We start from the raw sequence: 9,943 nt of genomic DNA, 5'->3' as shown, positions 1-9,943 counted from the left end.
AAAAAAATAAAAAAAAAAAAAAAAAAAAGGAAAGAAAGAAAAGAACACCTACCAACAACCCTACTCTGTGAAAGAGTGAAAGGGCTCCCATCTAAGAGTATACAGTGTGCACCGTCAATCTCATGATAATCTCCAAGTATTTTTTTTTTAATAATGGAATTTTCAGGATGGAAATGACCTTTGAGCTTTTCCAGACAAAGTCCCCCATTCTATAGTTGAAGGATTACGTGGCCCAAGGTCACTCAGCTTATTTGTGACAGAAATAAAACCGGAACCAAGGCCTGTCAACAGCCACCCAGTGGGTCCTTTCCATCACTCCACAACAGTGATTCTCAATGTGCAGTGACCTCTGTCCCTCAGGGGACGTTTGGCAATGCCTGGAGACATCTTTGATGGTCACGGCTGTGGGGAATAAGGGAGAGGCGGGGGATACTGCTAAATATTCTACAGTGTACAAGATAACCTCCCACAACAAAGAATTATCTGGCCCCAAATATCAATAGTGATGATGTGGAGAAACCCTGCCCCACACTAAACAAAAGAAAAAGCAAACTCTCCAGTGAACAGGCTAGAGCTTTCATTTCAATGTTTCCCACTAGCCTGCACAGTGCTGCATTATATTTGAAATAATACTGGCATGTGAAACTGAAATTGTTCTTTGAATCCCTGAAAATAACTGCTTTTGGAAAAAGGCTTAGATAAAAAAAAAAAAAAGACAATTCCCCTCATCAAGGCTTTAGGAAAATGGGTTTGGATATTATCAACCAAAAAAAAAAAAAAAAACCAAAACACTCTTCTTTTCCATACAATTCCCTCAGAAGAATTCTTGAATATATTAACATTTTTAAAATATTGCATTTACTAGGCAAGACCTCAGAATAAGGCCTAGGAAATCACTGAGGAGCAATAGTAATGGGCCAGCCCTAAAGCCAGCATGAGAGACTCTGTTCTCAGTGAGACTCTCTCCCACAGGTGCCCTGTACCCCTGGTCCCAGGTAATTTCCCCTCTCGTCAGGTCAATTTGAGCACAGCCCTCCTTCTGTGTTCGCTTGTTTGTCTGAGTGAGAGACCCTGGAAGCATCATAAGCTAAGCCTGGGAAAGGACTATCTAGGGTAACGTCAGGATGGGGCCCCGGCTACACTGGGGGCTACACAGAGGATGCCCACAGGCAGCCCCTGCTTTCCAAGAAAGCAGCTCACTCTTGGGAGTGCCTTGTGAGAGTTTCCTCACTGGTTTAATGTGCCATAGTTCTGTAAGATGTCATCACTGGGGAAGCTGGTCAAAGGATATACCCAAGCTTTCTGCACTTTTTTTTTTTTTTTTTTTTGCAGTACGCGGGCCTCTCACTGCTGTGGCCTCTCCTGTTGTGGAGCACAGGCTCCGGACGCGCAGGCTCAGCGGCCATGGCTCACGGGCCCAGCCCGCCGCGGCACGCGGGATCTTCCCGGACCGGGGCACAAACCCATGTCCTCTGCATCGGCAGGCAGACTCTCAACCACTGCGCCACCAGGGAAGCCCGACTGCGCTATTTTTGCAACTTCTTGGGAGCCTAAAATTATTTCCAAATAAAAAGTGTTTTTTAAATGATGTGATTGGTAGTAGATCTATTTTGGCTTTGTTTGTGGTCCTTTGCTAAAACAGAAAACACCTGGTTACCTGATCGGTGAGGGTGAAGGTGTATGCACAGGGGCACAGGGGAAGAGGGCATCATGAAGTGTCACTAACACCGAGGAAGTGCTGTATCCATCAGACCCTCTTCCAAAGGGACAAGGAGCTAAGGAGGAATGAGACCCAAATCAGACTTGATGGAGAGACGATGAATAGGAGGAATGGACCAAGCACCTGTGGGTTTCCCAGGTAACAACCCTCATGGGTGCTCTAACGAAGCTGTGAGACAACAAGGGACAGTATATTTGAGAGTTCTTCGTGCCTAAGAAAGTGATATCAGAGGAAAAAGCACAAGAGGAAGACACAAGTAATGACTTAGTAGGGTTAGCATGACTTGAAACCTGAATCAACAAAATCCCCCAGATTTAAATGCTATCCATCCAGCTAAAGTGTGCCCAGGCATAATGGAGTATCTTTGAGGTAGAAAGAAATGGGTGTCAGGAAATCTGGAGTCACATTCCAGATGTGTCCTATCAGGCATTTGTTGTGTCTCCTTGGTCAGGTCACTCAGATTCAGTTTCCTCATCTGAAAGTCAGGGAATTGGTACTAAATTGCTAAGATCCTTACCTGTCTGTCTCTGCCTGTCTAAGACTATTCTAAGAGGTAGGATACCCTCTATCGATTTAATAAAAAATAAAACCTATTCATGGACGGCAACAAGTTTCCTACAAATTTTCCAATGCAAATTAGCTCTTTAGTAAATAGTAGTAGAATAACATGGCAATTTTAGTGCCAGGAAGGATCAGCTCAGAAGTCAAAGAACTCTTGTTTCCACCCTCTCAGACTCATTCTCAACCATGGATGGGCCTCACAGATACAATGATTTCCCAGGGAAAAGGCTGTCTGAGAGAAAGGAGTTGCAAAGCCTAATGTCAGGGCTTCCAGAGGCCTGCTTTCCCCGAGTGAAATGCAACCCCCTCTAAGTGTTCAGGGTCTGCTGAATCCTGCACAACATGCCCAAATCACAGAGGAGCAGTTTCAGAAGAGGTGGGGAAAGAATTCCGTGCCTGGAGGAGCCAGCTCGTGGGGTTTTAGGAAGAGGGTAGGATTTATGTCTATAATACTCTTATTCTGCCTTTTCACATATTGAAACCCAATAAAGTATCTGTATGATTGGCATTTTTTAAAAGCCTGTGGTTAATTCAGTCAAGGCTTATGTCTGGATTATGTGGTAGGGTTCTGAAATATGTGAATGCTTCGTTAATCACATATTCACTTTTCCAGAGCTGAAATTCACCACATGTTGTCCATGGATCTCAGGCCAAATCAGAAGGATTCTTTATGTGTTAACTGCTTCCCCTTTATCAAGGTGCTGTGCATGTAAGGGGTTGTGCTGGGCGTCACCACCGAAGAGTATCAGCCACTGCCTGAGCGTCAGCTCACTTTCAAGTCACCCAGGACGCTCGGCTGCAGGAAGAATAATGCTGATTTCAACATATCCTCTTCATTTTTATTTTTTAATCTAAAAAAAATTTTTTAATTAATTTTTATTGGAGCATAGTTGCTTTACAATGTTGTGTTAGTTTCTTGCTGTACAGCACAGTGAATCAGTCATACGTATACACATACGCACTCTTTTTTAGATTTCCTTCCCATTTAGGTGACCACAGAGCACCGAGTAGAGTTCCCTGTGCTATACAGTCTGTTCTCATTAGTTATCTATTTTATATATAGTAGTGTATACATGTCAGTCCCAATCTCTCAATTCATCCCATCCCCCTTTTCCCCCTTGGTAACCAGAAGTTTGTTCTCTACATCTGTGACTCTATTTCTGCTTTGCAGATAAGTTCATCTCTACCATCTTTCTAGATTCCACACATAAGTGATATTATATGATATTTGTTTTTCTCTTTCTGACTTACTTCACTCTGTATGACAGTCTCTAGGCCCATCCATGTCTCTGCAAATGTCACTGTATCGTTGCTTTTTATGGCTAATATTCCACTGTATATATGTACCACATCTTCTTTATCCATTCATTGTCGATGGACATTTAGGTGCTTCCATGTCCTGGCTATTGTAAATAGTGCTGCAATGAACATTGGGGTGCACGCATCCTTTTGAATTATGGTTTTCTCTGGATATATGCCCCGTAGTGGGATTGCTGGGTTCCTCTTCATTTTTAGAAATAATTTCCACTCCATCTAGTTTGCTCAGCATTATTTAGCACTATTCTTTGGTATAAAAAGGAGCAAGGTAGCAAGGACATGTCAGGGGTAAGTTAGTCAACCTAAACTATCAAGACCAACATTTATGTCATTCAGCATACTTATCATTTAAAATAAAGTTGAATGATTTTAGAAAAGCTTGTCAGAGTTTAGGAGAGCTGAACTCCTTCACTAGCCAATGAAAGAAAGGGTCTTAGCTGGCACTGAATCTCCATCATACACTTCCTTTCCCTCTTTCTTCATTCTCATTTTCTGCTCATTTATAAACAGTACTACATTATTTAACCATAACTGCCTCCTATTTAACACCCCCAAACGCCCCCCTGCATGGTCTCTTTTCTTCCGTCTTCTTCGCCTCTGGTCACTTACCTCAGCATTTACCTAGATCATAACCTTTACCTTAGAGGGAACAGGAGAGGGGACCTGACAGCATGGAAACACCATTTTGAGATCGGTGTTTTAAAAGATAACTGAACTGCATTGCAAAAATGCAGAAGCAGAAGGAGAACAGAAGAAAAGAAAGTCAGGAGGGAAATGGCAGCGGCCTGAATTAGAACAGTAATGACAGTAAAGACAAGACAGGGACAGATTTTTTTTTTTTTTTTTTTAAATAGGCTGAAAGTAGACTGAATAGGATATGGTTCCTGACTGTAGCACAGTGACAAAGAGGAGAGAATGAAAAACAACTTGACGTTTCTGAACTGTGCTGATAGGTAAATGTGGTTCCTTTAACAGAGACAAGAAACCAAGGCGAGGTGTTAGGTGTGAGGGAGTTGATGGACTCGAGTTTAGCCACACAGAGCTGCATTCATGGGTGATGTCCAATGTGCCTATGGACAACCAATGTTCCAAATGGGCAGGAAAACTTCTGGATTTAAAGAGAATAGAGATTAAGAAAATCTACTCGTTTTCTTCCTTTATTCTTCTCTTCATTTTACTGAATTAAAATATGCATTGAGAAGCTACTGCATGCCAAGTTCTTGGACAGGCATTAGGGAAAAAAAGAAAAGAAAGTAAACAGAATGCTCAGGGCATCTACAAGTTCTGGTGGGAGATGACAGCATAACAATGGCATAAAATGGTGGGATGAGGGGAGGGTTCCCAGAGGAGGCTTTATCAGGGATGGACGGTGCTTACTAAGGTTCATTAACTCACCTCACACCTGGAGGGGAGAACACATGCTTTCCACTTCCCTTCATGGTCTAGACATGCCCTGTGGTTCCAGGCAGGCTGTAAGGCAGATTCCCCCCCCAAACACAGACACATGGACTTCACTTCACTGCACTCACCCACATTCCTTCTGGGCAAGTGATGCTGTGACTTCTTTGTGGGAGACCTTTTGTTAATCTTCTATCTTTTACATGTAGGCAACAAGGTATTTATAACTAACTCCTGGAATGCTGTGCAACGTTATGATAGAGGTAAAAGTTTAATCCTGATTCCTGGGACAGCTCTGAAATTGGCCATCACTCTCCCGGAGAAGGCGCTACCCCCATGGAATACAGAGGTCGAAGCATCTTGACAGAGATTAGGGTGCTTAAGATTCAGGCCAGCCCCACAGTTCCACCCCTAGGCACCTACCCAAGGAGGAATGAAATCATACGGCCATAGGGAGACTTATACAAGACTTATATAAGAGTGTTCACAGACACTTTACTCGTAACAGTCAAAAACTAAAAACCACCCAAATGTCCATCATCAGCGGCGAATGGATAAACACACTGTGAAATGTGTCTTGGGCTGCAGCAGCTGCAGGGTTGAGGTGATGCTGTGAAATATTACCCAGCAGTATAAAGGCATGGACAGCAGATACAACAACACGGATGAACCTCAAAAGAATTATGCTGAGTGAAAGAAGCCAGCCCGGAAGACCCCGCTTACATGATTCCCCCTCTATGAAACTCTCGAGAAGAAAAAGCTATAGCTCCAGAAAGCAGATCAGTGGTGCCCAGGGCACAGGGGAGTAGACTGCACAAGGGAACATTTGGGGTGATGAAAATACTCTCTGCTATGAATGTGCTTACATTACTGGATTACATGTTTCAACACTCATCGAATTGTACACTTAAATTTGGTAAGTTTATTTTATGTAAATTATACCTCAGTAAAAGTGATTGGAAAAACAGTCACGCAGGGCTGAGGAGGAGACGCCCGAACACGCTCGGCTGGAAGACGCCAGCGGTTCCCGGGAAGCTCTGAGCCAGCACCACCTCAACCCTCCAGCCGCTGCAGCCCGAGGACGCCTCTGTTTTAATGCTTTAACCTCAGACCCCGACAGCCACTGGCCATTTCAGATTAAGGTTCCAATAGCTCACTCTCACCTTGCCACCCACCCTTAGGCCAGAATCAGCCTATTCATCCAGACAACTGATAATATATAATCCTAACCTCCTCCCACCCTGGACTAGGGATTACACTCTAAGGATTCTGACTACTCAGTACCTGAAACGTGGACTCTTGGCTCTTCTGTTGTTCTCGGTTTCCTAAAGAGACAAGGGGCTGGGCTTATTTGTTTTCTCAACATTTAAAACTACAGTTTCGGGCTTCCCTGGTGGCACAGTGGTTGAGAGTCCGCCTGCCGATGCAGGGGACACGGGTTCGTGCCCCGGTCTGGGAAGATCCCACGTGCCGCGGAGCGGCTGGGCCCGTGAGCCATGGCCGCTGAGCCTGCGCGTCCGGAGCCTGTGCTCCGCAACGGGAGAGGCCACAACAGTGAGAGGCCCGCGTACCGCAAAAAAAAAAAAAACACAAAAAACGACGTTTCTCTACACTGTCTGACTCTCCATGGTCCTACTGAGATCTTGCTTTTCCGTTATCCCTGCGGCCGTAACCCCAGGGTTGACGCATGCCCAGGTCCAGGGAGCAGGTCATTTAAGAAGGGAGAAAAGGGTCCCAAAACGTAAAACGCATCTTTACTGCAGCGCAAACCTTTAAGTGTGAGAGAGGCCCTGTGTAGTAGAAATAACTGAGGGCATGGAAAGGAGACGTGACCCATGAGCCCCTCTGCCAGCAAACTGGGGGCTGGCGAATAAGCCAGAACTGCAAACAGTCCTGATTGCTTTGAGCCCCACCCCCGACAAACCAGGGGCATGAGAATAAGCATTGAGTGCTTTGGACACTGATCCATGAGATGTCCTCAGTATAATCAGAATAATGGAAACACAAGGCCATGTCCTTGTGCAGCTTTTGCGCTCAAGGACAAAGCACGGCATGTCTTCAAGAAAGCCCACTGTTGCTTGTATAATCAATAAAAGCATATGTTGCTGCTTTGGCATTTCTAGAATGTTAAGAAAACAAGTCTTAAAATGTAAACATAGATAATGCTTAAATAAAAGCTACCACAGCAAGACAGACGGCGCTGTTTTGCCTGAGCGAGCGGCAGCCCTCTACTGCTGTGCTTCGGCACAATTCATCTCGTGTGATGAGCTTACTTTCGGCCCTGTCATAAGAAAACTACAACAGCCCTGAGTCAGGACACGTGCAGAAGGACTGCTTCTCCATTACTGTGTGCCTGTTCCTTCATCCCACTGACGTTCTTAAACAAAATACAAGTCTGAACTGCCCAAACAGCTATATTTTTAAGTGCTATTTTCAGAATTTCAATAACTAGTAATAAAGAAGGTTTGTACCAGAAACCTTATGAAAACCATCTTTTGTACACTTGATGTCATAGGAAGTAAACCGACATGACATTCAGTGAGTGCGTGTGATGCGACAAACACTATAGTAGGAGGCTATCAGATATGCATTATCTAGTCTAGCCCTCATAGTAATCCTGTTCCTTACATACACCATCCCCGTCTTTGTAGATAAATTCTCTAAGACTTAGAGAATAAGTAACTTGCTGAAGTCATTTAAGCTTCGGCTAGTATACAGTTTGAATACCCATCTAAGACTATTTGAAGTTTCCAAAAAAAAAACCCCAAAAACCCTCTAAAGGTTTCACATAAACTGTGGTCTATAGCTTGGATTGATATTCACAAGGTCCTGGGTTTGAGTCCTTTCTCAGCCATTTACTAGCTGTATGGACCTTAGGCAAGTGAGTTTCCTTTAGGTTAATTTCCTCACCAGCAAAATGAAGAAAATAGACGTAGTTCACAGAGCTTTGAAAGGATGGAGGAAGATAAGTCGCACAATAAGCACGCTGCCAACTATTGGTATGATCTCAAATGCCAAGTGGCTCCCAACGGAAGAAATACAACACATATGGACAAATACTGCCCTCAGCTCTTCGGAGTTGAATTTCCACACAGTGGATCACATTCTGCCCTTCAGTTAGTCCTGCCCTTCTTCGGTCAAAGTAGTAAACTTTGGAAGGAAAAACAAAAAAGTGTCTGCCTTTAAGGAGTCTATGAAGACCATCTCTACAGACTCATTCTCTCTTTCCTAAACTGCCTCTAAAAACTAAAACTTGACCACAACACCTTATTCCCAGACAGCCCATCCCTTGCCTTCACTCACCTGCTCCGGATACTTGCTACCGATGATCTCTGCTACAGTGTTGAAGGAATCAGCATCTGGGTAGTTCTTTGCCCCCATCTTCAGCTGAATGACAATTCTGCTCCCACGAGAAGCCATTCTTGACATCATCTCTGCATCTTCCACCGTAATACAAGCTGTTGGGATCTTTGGCACACCATCCTGGTATTCCTGAATACCTGTGTGAGGGCTTGAGAAAAGAAGCCACCAGGTTACCTTGAAAGTGGAAATGGACCAAAAGTATTTTTTGTTTGTTTGTTTGCGGTACGCGGGCCTCTCACTCTTGTGGCCTCTCCCGTTGTGGAGCACAGGCTCCGGACGCGCAGGCCCAGCCGCTCCGCGGCACGCGGGATCCTCCCGGACCGGGGCACGAACCCGCGCCCCCTGCGGCAGGCAGACCCCCAACCACTGAGCCACCAGGGAAGCCCCAAAAGTATTTTTTAAAAGACTTTCACTGATCTTTGTTTTCACGTGAGGAAGGGAAATGGTGGGCAATATTGGTTAACTTGCTTTTGATGTGAATGTAATTTTTCTTTTTGATAAAAATAACTTAGAAACTTCAATTTAATAATAATTTCATTGAAAACATTACATGAAGTTTATTACTTCATTACATGAAGTGTAGGCTGCAGACTAGAAGGCCCACTCGTCTGGCAGAGAACTGGCCCAGGTACAACCAGCTCTCTGGTCACTGACTGGCTCGAGAGCTACTCTCTTCCCACCCAAACACAGAGGTCTGTATATGTGGCCCTGCATAGGGGTAGATCACTGTGTACGAAAACCATAGAACAACATCTGGGGAAATGTTTGGATTCCCAGGAAGAAAAGTGCCAGATAAACTCGGGTCTGTGATTTCACTGCCACAAGAAAAAGAAAACTATTATGGTTTTGGCATGAAGGGGGAAATATCACCCCAAATGGTCAAGTTTTTTCTGCTAATTTCCAGTTGCTTCGTACATCACTGGAAACACTTGTAGTCGAAGTTGATATTAATCTAAATTGAAGTCGATATTGATTCAACCTCTCCTCATGCTGAGTTTATCAAATTCACTTTCTAGAACTGTTCTTTCCAACTGTCCCCTTTTACCTCTGAGGTAAAACTCCAAACCACATCACCACAACTCGCTCAGGACCACAGCTTCTGAGCGCTCACCGTATCCCATCAGTCTGTTCCTGTCTTCTGTGGAAGCACAAGCTAACAGCCTCCCTTTCCAAATGAAGTTTCCTTTTTGTACTTCCATACTCGTTTCAGGTTGTCTCATATTCAGAGAAAAGCCTTTTTCCTCCTTTGAGCCATAACACATTTCTCTCCTGTACAAGTGACTCCAATCGGCACGTGCATAAACACGATGATCCAGTCTTATCACTGATTTCTCAGTGTGACTGTTATTGCTGTGACCGTGTATCAGGTGACTATTTCCTGACTTAGAGAAACTGCATGACAAAGTGATTAAGAATACAGGTTCTGGAGCAAGACTGTCTGGGTTCAAATCTCGGCTGTGCTACTTATTGCTAATTGGCCTTGGGCAAGTTACACGTCTTTGCTTCAGTGGCTTCAGCTATGATTGGCGATGGTAATTATAATACCTATTTCATAGTTATTTTGCAAATTTAGTTAACTTATAC

General features: G+C 44.1%; 1 protein-coding gene across 1 annotated transcript in view; it reads right to left on the bottom strand.

The window, feature by feature from the left end:
* Positions 1 to 8,533, bottom strand: part of LOC103073786 (carboxypeptidase Q) — a gene marked incomplete at its 5' end in the record, with an annotated part of 266,138 nt that extends 257,605 nt beyond the window's left edge. The window contains one exon of the mRNA XM_007458056.1: positions 8,300 to 8,533. Coding sequence (XP_007458118.1) covers positions 8,300 to 8,533 — 234 coding nt within the window. The remainder of the gene's footprint in view (positions 1 to 8,299) is intronic.
* Between the last annotated feature and the right edge of the window lie 1,410 nt (positions 8,534 to 9,943).

Source organism: Lipotes vexillifer, unplaced genomic scaffold, assembly GCF_000442215.2.
Source record: "Lipotes vexillifer unplaced genomic scaffold, Lipotes_vexillifer_v1.1 scaffold1290, whole genome shotgun sequence".
In the NCBI taxonomy this organism is placed as follows: Eukaryota; Metazoa; Chordata; class Mammalia; order Artiodactyla; family Lipotidae; genus Lipotes; species Lipotes vexillifer.
Note: the sequence above shows the minus strand (reverse complement) of the source record. Positions and strands in the feature narration are given on the sequence as shown.